General features: G+C 42.1%; 2 protein-coding genes and 1 long non-coding RNA gene across 7 annotated transcripts in view; 2 read left to right on the forward strand and 1 right to left on the reverse strand.

The window, feature by feature from the left end:
* Positions 1-3,643: 3,643 nt before the first annotated feature.
* LOC127924630 (neurofilament medium polypeptide-like) lies at positions 3,644-5,104 on the forward strand. Its single transcript, XM_052509352.1, has 2 exons — positions 3,644-3,939; positions 4,147-5,104. The coding sequence occupies exon 2, from the start codon at positions 4,244-4,246 to the stop codon at positions 5,102-5,104; it is 861 nt and encodes a 286-aa protein (XP_052365312.1). The 5' UTR covers positions 3,644-3,939; positions 4,147-4,243.
* Positions 5,105-5,481: 377 nt separating this feature from the next.
* LOC127924637 (histone H3.v1-like) overlaps positions 5,482-19,996 on the forward strand; it is a 30,911-nt gene continuing 16,396 nt past the window's right edge. Inside the window, exons 1-2 of the mRNA XM_052509354.1 lie at positions 5,482-7,118; positions 8,254-8,327. Coding sequence (XP_052365314.1) covers positions 5,828-7,118; positions 8,254-8,327 — 1,365 coding nt within the window. The 5' untranslated portion in view covers positions 5,482-5,827. The remainder of the gene's footprint in view (positions 7,119-8,253; positions 8,328-19,996) is intronic.
* LOC127924624 (uncharacterized) lies at positions 8,335-12,205 on the reverse strand. 5 transcript variants are annotated; one of them, XR_008118433.1, is made up of 8 exons: positions 12,083-12,205; positions 11,863-11,922; positions 11,683-11,802; positions 11,250-11,339; positions 10,307-10,366; positions 9,936-10,049; positions 9,141-9,207; positions 8,335-9,017 (listed from the first exon to the last, which is right to left on the reverse strand). It is a non-coding gene; the product is annotated as an uncharacterized LOC127924624 (long non-coding RNA). The 5 variants fall into 5 exon arrangements; XR_008118434.1 differs by lacking the exon at positions 9,141-9,207 and adding an exon at positions 10,131-10,190 and having other exon boundaries at positions 8,335-8,897; positions 9,960-10,019; positions 11,683-11,892; positions 12,053-12,194; XR_008118435.1 differs by lacking the exon at positions 9,141-9,207 and adding an exon at positions 10,227-10,256 and having other exon boundaries at positions 8,335-8,897; positions 9,960-10,019; positions 11,683-11,892; positions 12,053-12,194.

Raw genomic sequence — 19,996 nt, forward strand, 5'->3', positions numbered from 1 at the left:
AGCCCAGTGGCGTCGTCACCAGCACAGACGATACCATATCAACAGGTAGGTGCCATAAACTTACTAGGTATTGAGGAGCTCCTTTTAAAGTGATGTCACAGTGTGTGCCATGCAACGTATGTAACCATGCTACTGGTACAGTGTAGTCCTTCTTGTGTGGAGAAGGTTCGCTTTATCAGATTATAAATTCCTGTTACAGATCTCATTTGTAATATGCTGTTGGTTTGATGTTTACAATTCAATGTTTATTACATGGAAAACATACTTTACATACCACTAGTTGCCAGATAATTGCCAGCCATAAAAGAAAATATGAAGTTTATATGCAATACCCCTGTGGGAAATGTATATTTAATGATGATCACATTTTCTGAAGCTCCTTTCATCAAGTTAAGCCTCGTTGCTAATGAGGAGAGATATTAGCCTATTATATTATATCCCACTGATCTGCATCTTCCCAACTCCCTGTTATCTCACGGCACATGGGAATATCCTGGGACAGTCCCATTGAGATCAGCTTTGTGCTCCCTGTAAAATACACTATATATGCAAAAGTATGTGGACACCCCTTTGAATTAGTGAATTGGCTAGTTCAGTCACACCCGTTGCTGACAGTTGTGTAAAATCGAGCACACCGCCATGCAATCTCCATAGACAAACATCGGGAGTAGAATGGCCTTACTGAAGAGCTCAGTGACGTTAAAGATGGCACCGTCATAGGATTCCACCTTTCTAACAAGTCAGTTTGTCAAATTTCTGCCCTGCTAGAGCTCCCCACACGAAGAGTAAACAAAAAAACATCTGACCAACTGGGAACATTTTGTTTGTCCCCACAAGAAAAAGGCTAATTCTAGCCGTTTAGGGTTAAGGCAAGAATTAGTGTTCAGGTTAGGTTTTGGGGTTAAAGTTCGAGTCAGGGTTTAGGGAAAATAGGATTTTGAATGGGAATCAATTGTGTGTCCCCACAAGGTTAGTTAAACAAGACTGTCTGTGTGTGTGTGTGTGTTCCTAAATAGGGATTTAAGGAGCTTTCTTTCTCACAATAGTTAAATGTTTACTCCTCCCTACTGTGGCGAAACATCATTTTCATGTGTGTGTGTGTCCCTCCTCTTTCATAGCCCAAGGACCTGTTATTTTCTCAAGTGGAGGAACACTCATTTACATATCCATTTGAAATGTATTCACTGTTGGAATCCAAGTCAGGCTGCGTCCCAATGTACACTACCTTTGTGGTTGACTTGCACGTTTCCAATATTCTTATGTTGTAAAAAGTATGATCTACTTTGAAGATAGAAATGTAATGGTTAGAGGGGACAGCCTTGTCTGTCACAATATCATTTATCTGTAAAAAGGTGCATGTCCAATCTTGATATTCTAGCTCTATCCACAACATTTTCCCACCAATGAATAACCTGCAGGGCAGGAGGTGAACCAATGAATAGCCTGCAGTCCAGGCCCCTATGGCCAGTTATAAACCCATCACCCCATGTCCTATCCCATGTTCCTCCATTCATAGTGAAGGTGTCCAGGCTTGTCCGCTCTAACAGGGCATTGTTATGTGAATGTAATCACGTCCAGGACATGGCATTGTTTTCTGAATGTAACCTGCAGTATGCCAGGCCAGGACCGCTGCACACTGTCATACTGTCCCAGATCTACTGTTCATCCCATTGGTTCACCCCCAGTCCCGTCTGTTCTGTCCCACATGCCTCTGCTAATGATTCCTTACAGCGCGTGCCAAAACCCAGGGCACTGTGAGTGTGTTGTGTGTGTGTGTTTTGTGTGTGTGTGTGTGTGTGTGTGTGTGTGTGTGTGTGTGTGTGTGTGTGTGTGTGTACTGTGTGTGTGTGTGTGTGTGTGTGTGTGTGTTAAAACCCACAGTACTGTGTCCTGAATGGTTTGCAGGGGGATGGATCGGAATCTTTTTTCTGTCTGGTGTTCCCACATGTAACCAGGAATTACTGCTGGAAGAAAGTGTGACTGTGAAGGGGGATAAATGAGATGCTAGAGAGAAAGTGTGACTGGGAGGGGAACCCAGGGGGATGGATGTGATAAATGAGATTTAGAGAGAAAGTGTGTGTGGTGAGTGTGATAGAAACTGTGACCTGTGTGTGTGAGAGAAGGGGGGATAAAAAGAGATGCTGAGAGAAGTGTGTGGGGAGAGAGAAGGGGGATAAATGAGATGCTAGAGAGAAAGTGTGACTGTGTGGAGAAGGGGGATAAATGAAATGAGAGTGTGCTGTGGGAGAAGGGAGATAAATGAGATGCTAGAGAGAAAGTGTGACTGTGATAAATGAGATGGAGAGTGTGTGAAGAGGGGATAAATGAGATGCTAGAGAGAAAGTGTGACTGTGGAGAGAGAAGGGGATAAATGAGATAGCTAGAGAGAAAGTGTGACTGTGGGAGAGAGAAGGGGGATAAATGAGATGCTAGAGAGAAAGTGTGAGATCTTTTTGTGACTGTAGAGAGAAAGTGTGACTGGGGAGGGGATAAATGAGATGCTAGAGAGAAAGTGTGAGAGAGTGTGAGAAGGGGGATAAATGAGACAGCTAGAGAGAAAGTGTGACTGTGAGATGAGAGAGAAGGAGGGGATAAATGAGATGCTAGAGAGAAAGTGTGACTGTGGGAGAGAAGGGGGATAAATGAGATGCTAGAGAGAAAGTGTGACTGTGGGAGAGAGAAGAGGGGGGATAAATGAGATGCTAGAGAGAAAGTGTGACTGTGGAGAGAGAAGGGGGATAAATGAGATGCTAGAGAGAAAGTGTGACTGTTGGAGAGAGAAGGGGGATAAATGAGATGCTAGAGAGAAAGTGTGACTGGAGAGAGAAGGGGGATAAATAAATGAGATGCTAGAGAGAAAGTGTGACTGTGAGAGAGAAGGGGGATAAATGAGATGCTAGAGAGAAAGTGTGACTGTGAGAGAGAAGGGGGATAAATGAGATGAGATGCTAGAGAGAAAGTGTGACTGTGAGAGAGAAGGGGATAAATGAGATGCTAGAGAGAAAGACTGAGAGAAGGGGGATAAAAATGAGATGCTGTGAGAGAGAAGGGGGATAAATGAGATGAGAGAAAGTGTGACTGTGGGAGAGAGAAGGGGGATAAATGAGATGCTAGAGAGAAAGTGTGACTGTGGGGAGAGAGAAGGGGATAAATGAGATGCTAGAGAGAAAGTGTGACTGTGGGAGAGAGAAGGGGCATAAATGAGATGCTAGAGAGAAAGTGTGACTGTGGGAGAGAGAAGGGGCATAAATGAGATGCTAGAGAGAAAGTGTGACTGTGGGAGAGAGAAGGGGCATAAATGAGATGCTAGAGAGAAAGTGTGACTGTGGGAGAGAGAAGGGGGATAAATGAGATGCTAGAGAGAAAGTGTTGATTAAAGTAAGGATGGGGAGAAAAATATACTATAATGTTTTGGGGCTTAAGTGATAAATTAGAAGGTGAGACTGTTTTGGAGTGTAAATGAACCTATTCAAGTTGTTTGAAAGGGGAGAGAGAGAGAGGTGCCATGGGTGCCATGGCAATAATGAGGACAAAGTACAGACCCATTGTTCTGCTCACTCAGCTGGTGTACAACACTCGCATGCATGTGTGTGAGAGGGAGCATTGCTGAGCCTCTGGCTCTGAGGTGGTTAAGCACATTAAAGATTGACCCACTCAGCAGAAAACTTTCCAAGTTGCACTGCAGAGGTTGCCTGGCTACCCAACCATATTGCTCCAACCGAGCGCCACGCCCATGAGCGTTTCTTCTCTTCACTGAAGTACGTAGCGAACTACAGAACAGAGGAAGAATTCAGTTGGAGTCGTCAGGCTACTGCAGAGGAGGAGAATCGTGTGTATTAGTCATTTTTTACCTCATTGCCAAAGACTAACACAATGCAATACAATACCATAACCATTCTGCAATGCATTAACAACAACAACTGGTTGGCATTATAACAGGTGTATAAACCATTTAGCTTTACAACACAGAGTGAATGGTGTGTCAAACAGTAAGGAGTATGGGAATACAGTATGAATGACATAATACAACACTATTTGAGGACAGAAAATGGATCTGAAAATTGGTGAAATGGGTTTTCACGCCAGGTTTGTTTTTTGTTCAGCTCCGCTAATCGTTCCATTTCCTCTCTGTCCTCTTTCTCCCAGACCGACCTGCTGAAGACTGACTGTTATAAACTGTTCTAGTCCAGACTGTTGTTTCAAGTCAACAGAGCCAGCCAATTGGCAGTCTACCCGTCTCATCATGGCAACAATGGAGCCGGTGGCCAACCGACAGAGCTCAGCCGACTCATTGGTCGAGTGGGCCAGCGAGGTTTGGGGGATGGAGGAGGGCGAAATGGACCCCACTCTGGCCCAGGACACTACCCCTCCTCCTCACCCGTTGGTCAAACAGGCACCCAGAGCAAAGTCAGAAGATCTGGGGTCAGAATCTCCAGATACTCCAAAGCCTAGACCCCAAGTGTCTCCCTCAAGTGAGAACCTTACAGACTCAACAAACAAAATGGCAGAAGTGGTTCCTAAAATGGAGCAGGAGGCACTTTCTGGGGTAAATCAGGTGCCTACTAGTAGAATCCAGGTGGTTGATAGTGAATTGGAACGAGACCTTAAAATGATAGATGACAATCACTGTGAGAAGGAGGAAGATGCCGCTGCTTTTCGGTCGCCTCTTGCCTGCACTGGCCAAGCCTCACCTGCAGAGGGCGCTCCAGAGACCCAGCCATATCCATTTGAGGAGGAAGAAGAAGAAGAGGAGACCATTGACTGTATCAGCGATGGTAAGGTGGAGGTGATCTCTAACTCTGTAGAGGAGGAAATGTCGTCATCTGACAGCCAGGGTAGCCAGGAGTGGCCTTCGAGATCTCACCTTGATGACGTTGTGGAGGAAGACAAAGAAGAAGAAGATGGTGCCAAGGAAGACAAAGTAGAGGAGTTTCAGTCTGTTGAGATGATGGAAAATGGCGCTGTACGGTTGCAGTTGAATGCAGAGCGTCCAGATAGGAGTGAATTTGAGCAGGGGCTGTCAGAGACGGTGTGTGCTACTGAGAAGGCTTCTGTAGAAGGGGGTCCTGTTGAAACTAGCAGTAGCCCCCATCAGTGCAGGTAGCTGACAAGCAAGAGGTTAGTGAGTGCCCAATCAGTAGTGACAGAGAGAAGACAATGTCAGACAATAACAACCATGATACTATGAAGGCTGCTGAAACTAGCACTACCACCCACTCCACACTAAAAAGAGAGAGTTCCGATGACATATTCTCTGAGTCCCCGGAAAATCCTGAATCAGCTCTTGCCGGTGATGGAGAGGAGAACCAGAGTGTAGACTCCAAGCCTTTAGACATCAGCTCAGCCCGGAGGCAATGGGTTAGGCTGGACAGTACCAGAAGCAAACTCCCTCAGCCTGAGCAATCCACCTCCTCTAGATCCTCCTCTTGCAGCCAACTAGTAGACCTGGCTCAGCCCCGGGTGTAGTTACACCAGACAAACAGCAGGGGAGCAGTTGTTACGAAATGTCACTGCTGCTCTGACGCATCATAGTAACCAGGAAGTGGCAGCACAACAGGTGTTCAAGGGAGCAACTCTGGCTCCGCCCCTGGCGACAGTCGCCAAGGAGCCAGCTAATCAGGTCAAGGCAGATCTCCTTGGCTCTGGCTGTGTTGTAGTGAAAGAGCAGGCGGGTGGAGAGAGAAAGGTGGGAAAGAGGGAGGGAGACAACAGGCAAACAGGTGGAGAGAGAGGGCAGAGAGCGAGTGGACTTGGCACAGCGGGTGAGGCAGACAGGAAGAAAAAAGAGAAACGGAGCGAAGAAAAGAGGACAAACTCTGGGTTGTTGATGTCGAGAGACAGTCACAGCAAAGCTTCCAAGATGAAGTTGGGAGGGGACTTGTTCGATGACAGCCAGAGTGACAGTGGCGTATCTGCCGACTTCTCCCCTGGTAGTACTGTGGAGCTCCAAACCACCACCCCCACCCTCACCTCGCCTCCGGCCGACGAGACCCCCATCGAGAGGGAGATCCGTCGGGCAGTGCAACGTGAGCAGTCCCTCAGGAGATCCAGGGGCCTCCACAACAATCCTCCCACCCAGGAATATGTGGACATCCCCCTAAGGAAGTCAGTCTTGACTGAGACCCTGCCTTCCAAGTCGGACAAGAGCCAGGGGGGGAAGGACCGTCTGTTTGCGGGGAAGAAGATGCAGAAGGAGATCAGTGTAGAGACCCAGAGGGAACAGGTCCTGGTTCGACTAGGGAAAGTTAGAGGTTCCTATGACAAGGGGACAGTACGCCAGCTCAAGGAAAGGAAGAAGTTATTCGAAGCTTTCCAGGAGCCCAAGGAGACATCCTCGATGATACTGTCCCAGAGCAAGGCACCCTCCTGGGCTTCGGCGAGTGACCTCTCCACCCTGGAGATCCAGGGGAACGACGCATCATCCGTGTCCTTTGTCGGAGGCTCGTTCGGGGAGAGAAGACGTAGTAGCCTGGAGCTGATGTCCCAGACCCAGAACCAGAGCCCCTCCGGAACACCTAAAGGCATCACCTACACCCCTCATGGGGCCCCTGTCCCCCGGGGCCCCACTCTCTCCGAGAGCGCCGGGGGCCAGATAATCATCCTGGATAACCACCACCACCTGGTTCTCCCCACTCCGGCCCACGTCCACCACGTCTCCAAGCCCCTCAGGCACTCCCACAGTACGGGCACGCTCACCGAGACACAGGGCCTCACCGTGGTCGACTCCGCTTCTATATACTCCTCAACCAGTGCATTCAGCGGAGAAGAGAGAAGGGGGTTTTGGAGGGATGAGGATGGAGGGAGGATGGATCAGGAGGAGGAGGAGGAGGAGGAAGAGGAGGTTCCAAAGGAGAACCCCTTCTTCAAGCTGCGCTCCTCATCGGTGTCTCAGGACAAGGTGGAGCAGGATATCCGGGAAGCCAGGGAGAGAGAGAAGGAGCTGCGGAGGCAGAGGAGCAGTCTGTACAGGGAAGGAGGAGGAGGAGGGGGGAGGCCAGCCAGTAGGGAGGTACAGAGTCCCACTTCTCCTCCTCCACCTCTACTACTACAGAACGGACTGGTGACCCCTGAACTATCTGTTACCCCCTCATCGCGGACAGCCTCTGCAACACCAACAGGTAAGTGTATAGTGTGTGTGTTCAATTGTTTCCGTGTGTGTGTGTGTGTGTGTGTGTGTGTGTGTGTGTGTGTGTGTGTGTGTGTGTGTGTGTGTGTGTGTGTGTGTGTGTGTGTGTGTGTGTGTGTGTGTGTGTGTGTGTGTGTGTGTGTGTGTGTGTGCTTCTGTGTCAGGAGAGATGATGAAAAGACAATGTAATAGTTCAGTGAGGATATTATTTCATCTCCCATTGGGTCAGGTAGTGCTACATCATCAAACATCTAATACAACATTCTCACTGTCGTCAATAGTTCTGCTCCAGAGATCACAGTCTTTGTGTGTATCCCAAATGGTACCCTATTCCCTAAATAGCGCACTACTGTTGACCAGGGCTCTGGTCAAAAGTAGTGCACTAAATAGGGAATAGGGTGCCAAAGTAGTGCACGGAATAGGGTGGGTGCTGTTTGGTAAGCAACCTTTGCCAACAGGCTGAATGATACACTACTGGGTAACTGATTAAACTAAAGTTGGGATCGTCTGTACAATTAACTGTCAGATCAAAAGTGAGTGAAAATATATGAAAGTGAAAATCACTGACTCATGTCTTGACCCTTCATTGTGTCAGCAAAACACAAAGTGCACAAAGTGTAGAAAATCTTTTCCAAGATGAATTGTAGAACCCAGCCTAGAATATATGCTTGTGAGGCAACTTTAGATTCTGGGAGTTAGTAGACACTAAGGGAATGTTTAACATGACTGAATATGTAATGAGCTAATACAATCTAATGGTTATACATTTCAGGGTGTAAATCGCCCTTGAAATCATTCAAAGTGCTTAGTGATGTGACCAGTATGAAAAATGCTTTTCAAATGAAGCTGTTATCACAGTAATAATTAGTGCCAGTATTATTACGATGTGCTGTGCCAAGGCAAGCTGGGCGTATTGTGTATGTTGTCAGCGGTAGGCCCACAGTAGTTGCCAGACAGACAGGGACAGGCTTATCTGGGTACAGTACTGAATAGAGGAACGCCAGGGTTAGGGTGTGCTAATACAACAAGAGTCCTCTGTGACTCCGTGTCTGAGCAATTATAGTTTTATTGTCAATTATAGATCATGATGTAACCATAGTTTCCTCTCCTCCTCCCACTCTCTCCAGCACGACAGTCTCTTGGGAAGCTGGGCATGTGGCCTCCACCACAGACAGATGAGTATCCGGATAGCCAATCAGAGGTATGTTATATCCTTCCCTCACCAAACGTAATCTATATAGGCCCAGGAGTTTTCCTGAGTAGGTAAAAGGTCGGGGCTTAATCATACGTTTTGACGAGCGCTCTTAGCGCCGGACGAAACACTGGGGGCTCAAAGTTTATTTCCTGGTTAAGTCACAAGGTCAGTAAAACCACCTTGTCTTAACATACTGTCGCCACTAGTTATCACAGCCACAAAGTCGTAAACACTGCCTATTTCTTCTTCAAATTCTATTTTAAACCTAACCCCAACCTTATCCCTAACTATAACCACACTGCTAACCTTATCCCTAACTATAACCACACTGCTAACCTTACCCCTAACTATAACCACACTGCTAACCTTACCCCTAACTATAACCACACTGCTAACCTTATCCCTAACTATAACCACACTGCTAACCTTATCCCTAACTATAACCACACTGCTAACCTTATCCCTAACTATAACCACACTGCTAACCTTATCCCTAACTATAACCACACTGCTAACCTTACCCCTAACTATAACCACACTGCTAACCTTATCCCTAACTATAACCACACTGCTAACCTTATCCCTAACTATAACCACACTGCTAACCTTATCCCTAACTATAACCACACTGCTAACCTTATCCCTAACTATAACCACACTGCTAACCTTATCCCTAACTATAACCACACTGCTAACCTTACTCCCTAACTATAACCACACTGCTAACCTTACTCCCTAACTATAACCACACTGCTAACCTTACTCCCTAACTATAACCACACTGCTAACCTTACCCCTAACTATAACCACACTGCTAACCTTACTCCCTAACTATAACCACACTGCTAACCTTACCCCTAACTATAACCACACTGCTAACCTTACCCTAACTATAACCACACTGCTAACCTTATCCCTAACTATAACCACACTCCCTAACTATAACCACACTAACCTTATCCCTAACTATAACCACACTGCTAACCTTATCCCTAACTATAACCACACTGCTAACCTTACCCCCTAACTATAACCACACTGCTAACCTTATCCTAACTATAACCACACTGCTAACCTTATCCCTAACTATAACCACACCTAACTAACCACACTGCTAACCTTACCCCTAACTATAACCACACTGCTAACCTTATCCCTAACTATAACCACACTGCTAAACTAACTATATAACCTTATCCCTAACTATAACCACACTGCTAACCTTATCCCTAACTATAACCACACTGCTAACCTTTACCCTAACTATAACCACACTGCTAACCTTACCCCTAACTATAACCACACTGCTAACCTTATCCCTAACTAACCACACTGCTAACCTTACCCCTAAACACTGCTAACCTTACCCTAACTATAACCACACTGCTAACCTTATCCCTAACTATAACCACACTGCTAACCTTATCCCTAACTATAACCACACTGCTAACCTTATCCCTAACTATAACCACACTGCTAACCTTATCCCTAACTATAACCACACTGCTAACCTTATCCCTAACTATAACCACACTGCTAACCTTACCCTAACTATAACCACACTGCTAACCTTATCCCTAACTATAACCACACTGCTAACCTAACTATAACCACCCTAACTATAACCACACTGCTAACCTTACCCCTAACTATAACCACACTGCTAACCTTATCCCTAACTATAACCACACTGCTAACCTTACCCCTAACTATAACCACACTGCTAACCTTATCCCTAACTATAACCACACTGCTAAACTAACTATAACCACACTGCTAACCTTCCCTAACTATAACCACACTGCTAACCTTACCCCTAACTATAACCACACTGCTAACCTTACCCCTAACTATAACCACACTGCTAACCTTACCCCTAACCACAACTATAACCACACTGCTAACCTTACCCCTAACTATAACCACACTGCTAACCTTACCCCTAACTATAACCTAAACTTATCCCTAACTATAACACTGCTAACCTTACCCCTAACTATAACCACACTGCTAACCTTACCCCTAACTATAACCACACTGCTAACCTTATCCCTAACTATAACCACACTGCTAACCTTATCCCTAACTATAACCACACTGCTAACCTTATCCCTAACTATAACCACACTGCTAACCTTACCCTAACTATAACCACACTGCTAACCTTACCCCTAACTATAACCACACTGCTAACCTTATCCCTAACTATAACCACACTGCTAACCTTACCCCTAACTATAACCACTAACCTTACCCTAACTATAACCACACTGCTATCCTTATCCCTAACTATAACCACACTGCTAACCTTACCCCTAACTATAACCACACTGCTAACCTTATCCCTAACTATAACCACACTGCTAACCTTATCCCTAACTATAACCACACTGCTAACCTTATCCTCCCTAACTTAACCACACTGCTAACTTATCCCTAACTATAACCACACTGCTAACCTTATCCCTAACTATAACCACACTGCTAACCTTATCCCTAACTATAACCACACTGCTAACCTTATCCCTAACTATAACCACACTGCTAACCTTATCCCTAACTATAACCACACTGCTAACCTTATCCCTAACTATAACCACACTGCTAACCTTACCCCTAACTATAACCACACTGCTAACCTTATCCCTAACTATAACCACACTGCTAACCTTATCCCTAACTATAACCACACTGCTAACCTTACCCCTAACTATAACCACACTGCTAACCTTATCCCTAACTATAACCACACTGCTAACCTTATCCCTAACTAACTGCCTTATCCCTAACTATAACCACACTGCTAACCTTATCCCTAACTATAACCACACTGCTAACCTTATCCCTAACTTTAACCACACTGCTAACCTTATCCCTAACTATAACCACACTGCTAACCTTATCCCTAACTATAACCACACTGCTAACCTTATCCCTAACTTTAACCACACTGCTAACCTTATCCCTAACTTTAACCACACTGCTAACCTTATCCCTAACTATAACCACACTGCTAACCTTATCCCTAACTATAACCACACTGCTTTAACCCTAACTACCTTATCCCTAACTATAACCACACTGCTAACCTTATCCCTAACTATAACCACACTGCTAACCTTATCCCTAACTATAACCACACTGCTAACCTTATCCTATAACCACACTGCTAACCTTATCCCTAACTATAACCACACTGCTAACCTTATCCCTAACTATAACCACACTGCTAACCTTACCCCTAACTATAACCACTAACATTATCCTAACATTACCCCTAACTATAACCACACTGCTAACCTTATCCCTAACTTTAACCACACTGCTAACCTTATCCCTAACTGTTAACCACACTGCTAACCTTATCCCTAACTTTAACCACACTGCTAACCTTATCCCTAACTTTAACCACACTGCTAACCTTATCCCTAACTATAACCACACTGCTAACCTTATCCCTAACTTTAACCACACTGCTAACCTTATCCCTAACTTTAACCACACTGCTAACCTTATCCCTAACGTTAACCACACTGCTAACCTTATCCCTAACTTTAACCACACTGCTAACCTTATCCCTAATGTTAACCACACTGCTAACCTTATCCCTAACTTTAACCACACTGCTAACCTTATCCTGAACTTACCCCTAACTTTAACCACACTGCTAACCTTATCCCTAATGTTAACCACACTGCTAACCTTATCCCTAACTTAACCACACTGCTAACCTTATCCCTAACTTTAACCACACTGCTAACCTTATCCCTAATGTTAACCACACTGCTAACCTTATCCCTAATGTTAACCACACTGCTAACCTTATCCCTAACTTTAACCACACTGCTAACCTTATCCCTAATGTTAACCACACTGCTAACCTTATCCCTAATGTTAACCCACTGCTAACTTATCCTAATGTTAACACTTAACCTTATCCCTAATTTAACTTAACTGCTAACCTTATCCCTAATGTTAACCACACTGCTAACCTTATCCTAATGTTAACCCTTCACTACATACAACCTTATCCCTAACTTTAACATAACTAACCATATCCCTAATGTTAACCACACTACTTCTTATCCCATAACAACCATGTAACCTTATCCTAACAACCACTCTCTAACCTTCATCATAAACAACCATGTAACTCTCCATACTTTCCATAATAACAACCATGTAACCTTATCCCTAATGTTAACCATACTTCATACAAACAACCATGTCCTCTCTATACTTCATACACAAACAACCATGTCCTCTCCTACTCTATACTTTATCCATAACAACCATGTATCCACTCTCTATACTTCATACATAACAACCATGTCCTCTTATACTTCATACATAACAACCATGTCCTCTCCATACTTAACCATACATAAACAACCATGTCCTCACTGCTAACCTTCATACATAACAACCATGTCCTCTCCATACTGCAACCTTATAACATAACACAAACAACCATAACAACCTCTCCATACTTCATACATAACAACCATGTCCTCTCCCATAACAACCACTTCATACATAAACAACCATGTCCTCTCTATACTTCATACATAACAACCATGTCCTCTCTATACTTCATACATAAACAACCATGTCCTCTCTATACTTCATACATAACAACCATGTCCTCTCTCTACTTCATACACAAACAACCATGTCCTCTCCATACTTCATACATAACAACCATGTCCTCTCTATACTTCATACATAACAACCATGTCTTCTCTATACTTCATACATAACAACCATGTCCTCTCTATACTTCATACACAAACAACCATGTCTTCTCTATACTTCATACATAAACAACCATGTCCTCTCCATACTTCATACATAACAACCATGTCCTCTCCATACTTCATACATAACAACCATGTCCTCTCCATACATAACAACCATGTCCTCTCTATACTTCATACATAACAACCATGTCCTCTCCATACATAAACAACCATGTCTTCTCTCTACTTCATACATAACAACCATGTCCTCTCCATACTTCATACATAACAACCATGTCCTCTCCATACTTCATACATAACAACCATGTCCTCTCTATACTTCATACATAACAACCATGTCCTCTCCATACTTCATACATAACAACCATGTCCTCTCCATACTTCATACATAACAACCATGTCCTCTCCATACTTCATACATAACAACCATGTCCTCTCCATACTTCATACATAACAACCATGTCCTCTCTATACTTCATACATAACAACCATGTCCTCTCCATACTTCATACATAACAACCATGTCCTCTCCATACATAACAACACTGCTAACCTTATGTCCTCTCTATACTTCATACATAACAACCATGTCCTCTCTATACTTCATACACTAACAACCATGTCCTCTCCATACTTCATACATAACAACCATGTCCTCTCCATACTTCATACATAACAACCATGTCCTCTCTATACTTCATACACAAACAACCATGTCCTCTCCATACTTCATACATAACAACCATGTCCTCTCCATACTTAATACACAAACAACCATGTCCTCTCTATACTTCATACAAAACAACCATGTCCTCTCTATACTTCATACATAACAACCATGTCCTCTCCATACATAACAACCATGTCCTCTCCATACTTAATACACAAACAACCATGTCCTCTCTATACTTCATACACAAACAACCATGTCCTCTCCATACTTCATACATAACAACCATGTCCTCTCCATACTTCATACATAACAACCATGTCCTCTCTATACTTCATACACTAACAACCATGTCCTCTCCATACTTCATACATAACAACCATGTCCTCTCATACTTCATACATAACAACCATGTCCTCTCCATACTTCATACATAACAACCATGTCCTCTCCATACTTCATACATAACAACCATGTCCTTCCATACATAACAACCATGTCCTCTCTATACTTCATACACAAACAACCATGTCCTCTCATACATAAACAACCATGTCCTTCATACATAATAAACAACCATGTCCATACATAACAACCATGTACTCTCATACTTCATACATAAATAACAACCATGTCCATACTTCATACATAAACAACCATGTCCTCTCTACTTCATACACAAACAACCATGTCCTCTCCATACTTCATACATAAACAACCATGTCTCTCTATACTTCATACATAAACAACCATGTCCTCTCTATACTTCATACATAACAACCATGTCCATACTTCATACATAACAACCATGTCCTCTCATACTTCAAACAACCATGTCCTCTCTATACTTCATACATAAACAACCATGTCCCTCTATATGTCCTTCATACACAAACAACCATGTCCTCTCTATACTTCATACATAACAACCATGTCCTCTCTATACTTCATACACAAACAACCATGTCCTCTCTATACTTCATACATAACAACCATGTCCTCTCTATACTTCATACACAAACAACCATGTCCTCTCTATACTTCATACATAAACAACCATGTCCTCTCTATACTTCATACACAAACAACCATGTCCTCTCTATACTTCATACACAAACAACCATGTCCTCTCTATACTTCATACATAACAACCATGTCCTCTCTATACTTCATACACAAACAACCATGTCCTCTCATACTTCATACATAACAACCATGTCCTCTATACTTCATACATAACAACCATGTCCTCATACTTCTATACTTCATACACAAACAACCATGTCCTCTCTATACTTCATACATAACAACCATACACAAACAACCATGTCCTCTATACTTCATACACAAACAACCATGTCCTCTCTATACTTCATACATAAACAACCAATACTTCATACATAAACAACCATGTCCTCTCTATACTTCATACACAAACAACCATGTCCTCTCTATACTTCATACATAAACAACCATGTCCTCTCTATACTTCATACACAAACAACCATGTCCTCTCTATACTTCATACATAACAACCATGTCCTCTCTCTACTTCATACACAAACAACCATGTCCTCTCTATACTTCATAAACAAACAACCATAACCATGTCCTCTCTATACTTCATACATAAACAACCATGTCCTCTCTATACTTCATACATAAACAACCATGTCCTCTCTATACTTCATACATAAACAACCATGTCCTCTCTATACTTCATACATAAACAACCATGTCCTCTCTCTACTTCATACATAAACAACCATGTCCTCTCTATACTTCATACATAAACAACCATGTCCTCTCTATACTTCATACATAAACAACCATGTCCTCTCTATACTTCATACATAAACAACCATGTCCTCTCTATACTTCATACATAACAACCATGTCCTCTCTATACTTCATACATAACAACCATGTCCTCTCTATACTTCATACATAACAACCATGTCCTCTCTATACTTCATACATAAACAACCATGTCCTCTCTATACTTCATACATAAACAACCATGTCCTCTCTCTACTTCATACATAAACAACCATGTCCTCTCTATAATTCATACATAAACAACCATGTCCTCTCTATACTTCATACATAAACAACCATGTCCTCTCCATACATAACAACCATGTCCTCTCTCTACTTCATACATAAACAACCATGTCCTCTCTATACTTCATACATAAACAACCATGTCCTCTCTATACTTCATACATAAACAACCATGTCCTCTCCATACATAACAACCATGTCCTCTCTCTACTTCATACATAACAACCATGTCCTCTCTCTACTTCATACATAACAACCATGTCCTCTCTCTACTTCATACATAACAACCATGTCCTCTCTCTACTTCATACATAAACAACCATGTCCTACTTCTATACTTCATACATAACAACCATGTCCTCTTCATACTTCATACATAAACACCAGGACACTATCTCTACATTAGACTCCACATTTAACCCAGGCTGGTTCCATATATACTGTAGGACCAGATCACGTGTACATTTTCCATTGGTGGCATTTTCTCAGTGAATTCAGCCCTCAGAGCTAATAACACCACATCTGATCGTATGGAGCTTCCTTAATCAACTGAGATAAGAGAGAAGGGAGAGAGGGAAGGAGAGAGAGAGAGTGCAGTGGATTAGAAATGTGAATAGAGTTTGGGTACGGAAAGAGCGCGAGAGAGATAGAGAAAGAGCAAAAGAAAGAGAATGAAAGTGGAGAGAAAGAGAGAGTCCCTCCTGAGTTTCTCCACGGTTGCTCTCTTGGGTTACACATCTCTCTGAAGCTGAAGTGACTACAAGATTAGCATCGGCTGACTGCAACTTTATAAATCTGACATAATTGTAAACCAGTCTGACAGCTAGAAGCACTGTTCCCTAGACTGAGCCCCATGCAGTCCCTTTAGCCTGGTCCCAGATCAGTTTGTGCTGACAATGATCAAAGGGGTTCAATTGGCAAGAAAGCACAAAGGGATCTGGGACCAGGCTACAGTCATTCTGCCTGCTACATTATCTACAGTGTTTATCTACACAGACTACTGATAAGAAAGATTCAATAATAACGGATGGAGGGAGAAAGATGGTGATGCTTGTCAACTTAGAGCAGAGCCCTGAAAATAGCATGACATGGTTATGGATTACGGTCTAATAGATTCACATTTTAATTAGATGTTTCTTTTTTAGCTTTATCTTTAACTGCATTGTTGGAAAAGGACCCATAAGTAAGAATTTCACTGTTCGTCTACACCTGTTGTTTACAAAGCAACGATGTTGATCCATGAGATGACCTCAAATCATCCTTTTTCATCATCCCCTCTTTTCTAACTTCTCTACCCTCTATTATAACTCCCTCTATTCTCTATTATAACTCCCTCTACTCTCTATTAAAACTCCCTCTACTCTCTATTATAACTCCCTCTACTCTCTATTATAACTCCCTCTACTCTCTATTATAACTCCCTCTACTCTCTATTAAAACTCCCTCTACTCTCTATTATAACTCCCTCTACTCTCTATTATAACTCCCTCTACTCTCTATTAAACTCCCTCTACTAACTCCTCTACTCTCTATTATAACTCCCTCTCTCTCTATTATAACTCCCTCTACTCTCTATTATAACTCCCTCTACTCTCTATTATAACTCCCTCTACTCTCTATTATAACTCCCTCTACTCTCTACTATAACTCCTCTACTCTCTATTATAACTCCCTCTACTCTCTATTATAACTCCCCTCTACTCTCTATTATAACTCCCCTCTATTATCTCTATTATAACTCCTCTACACTCTATTATAACTCCCTATACTATACTATAACTCCCTCTACTCTCTATTATAACTCCCTCTCTCTATTATAACTCCTCTACTCTCTATTATAACTCCCTCTACTCTCTATTATAACTCCCTCTACTCTCTATTATAACTCCCTCTACACTCTATTATAACTCCCTCTACTCTCTATTATAACTCCCTCTACTCTCTATTATAACTCCCTCTACTCTCTATTATAACTCCCTCTACTCTCTATTATAACTCCCTCTACTCTCTATTATAACTCCCTCTACTCTCTATTATAACTCCCTCTACTCTCTATTATAACTCCCTCTACTCTCTATTATAACTCCCTCTACTCTCTATTATAACTCCTCTCTACTCTCTATTATAACTCCCTCTACTCTCTATTAAAACTCCCTCTACTCTCTATTATAACTCCCTCTACTCTCTATTATAACTCTCTCTACTCTCTATTATAACTCCCTCTACTCTCTATTATAACTCCTCTACTCTCTATTATAACTCCCTCTTATTATAACTCTCTACTTCTATTATAACTCCCTCTACTCTCTATTATAACTCCCTCTACTCTCTATTATAACTCCTCTACTCTATTATAACTCCTCTATCTCTATTATAACTCCCTCTACTCTCTATTATAACTCCCTCTACTCTCTATTATAACTCTCTCTACTCTATTATAACTCCTCTCTCTATTATAACTCCTCTACTCTCTATTAAAACTCCTCTACTCTCTATTATAACTCCCTCTACTCTATTATAACTCCCTCTACTCTCTATTATAACTCCTCTACTCTCTATTATAACTCCTCTACTCTATTATAACTCCCTCTACTCTCTATTATAACTCTCTCTACTCTCTATTATAACTCCCTCTACTCTCTATTATAACTCCCCTCTACTCTCTATTATAACTCCCTCTACTCTCTATTATAACTCCCTCTACTCTCTATTATAACTCCCTCTACTCTCTATTATAACTCCCCTCTACTCTCTATTATAACTCCCCTCTACTCTCTATTATAACTCCCTCTACTCTCTATTATAACTCCCTCTCTCTCTATTATAACTCCTCTACTCTCTATTATAACTCCCTCTACTCTCTATTATAACTCCCTCTACTCTCTATTATAACTCCTCTACTCTCTATTATAACTCCTCTACTCTCTATTATAACTCCTCTACTCTCTATTATAACTCCCTCTACTCTCTATTATAACTCCCTCTACTCTCTATTATAACTCCCTCTCTCTATTATAACTCTCTACTCTCTATTATAACTCTACTCTCTATTATAACTCCTCTACTCTCTATTATAACTCCCTCTACTCTCTATTATAACTCCTCTACTCTCTATTATAACTCCCTCTACTCTCTATTATAACTCCTCTACTCTCTATTATAACTCCCTCTACTCTCCTTTATAACTCCCTCTACTCTCTATTATAACTCCCTCTACTCTCTATTATAAACTCCTCTACTCTCTATTATAACTCCCTCTACTCTCTATTATAACTCCCTCTACTCTCTATTATAACTCCCTCTACTCTCTATTATAACTCCTCTACTCTCTATTATAACTCCTCTACTCTCTATTATAACTCCCTCTACTCTCTATTATAACTCCCTCTACTCTCTATTAGAACTCCCTCTACTCTCTATTATAAATCCCTCTACTCTCTATTATAACTCCCTCTACTCTCTATTAGAACTCCCTCTACTCTCTATTATAACTCCCTCTACTCTCTATTATAACTCCCTCTACCCTCTATTAGAACTCCCTCTACTCTCTATTATAAATCCCTCTACTCTCTATTATAACTCCCTCTACCCTCTATTAGAACTCCCTCTACTCTCTATTATAACTCCCTCTACTCTCTATTATAACTCCCTCTACTCTCTATTAGAACTCCCTCTACTCTCTATTATAAATCCCTCTACTCTCTATTATAACTCCCTCTACCCTCTATTAGAACTCCCTCTACTCTCTATTATAACTCCCTCTACTCTCTATTATAACTCCCTCTACCCTCTATTAGAACTCCCTCTACTCTCTATTATAAATCCCTCTACTCTCTATTATAACTCCCTCTACTCTCTATTATAACTCCCTCTACTCTCTATTATAACTCCCTCTACTCTCTATTATAACTCCCTCTACTCTCTATTATAACTCCCTCTACTCTCTATTATAACTCCCTCTACTCTCTATTATAACTCCCTCTACTCTCTATTATAAATCCCTCTACTCTCTATTATAACTCCCTCTACTCTCTATTATAACTCCCTCTACTCTCTATTATAACTCCTCTACTCTCTATTATAAATCCCTCTACTCTCTATTATAACTCCCTCTACTCTCTATTATAACTCCCTCTACTCTCTATTAGAACTCCCTCTACTCTCTGTTATAAATCCCTCTA

The sequence above is a fragment of the Oncorhynchus keta genome, unplaced genomic scaffold (assembly GCF_023373465.1).
Source record: "Oncorhynchus keta strain PuntledgeMale-10-30-2019 unplaced genomic scaffold, Oket_V2 Un_contig_436_pilon_pilon, whole genome shotgun sequence".
Taxonomy (NCBI): domain Eukaryota; kingdom Metazoa; phylum Chordata; class Actinopteri; order Salmoniformes; family Salmonidae; genus Oncorhynchus; species Oncorhynchus keta.

What these genes read in the sequence shown, in the direction of transcription:
- LOC127924630 (XM_052509352.1), top strand. Translation starts at nt 4,244, where the DNA reads ATGGCAACAATGGAGCCGGTGGCCAACCGACAGAGCTCAGCCGACTCA.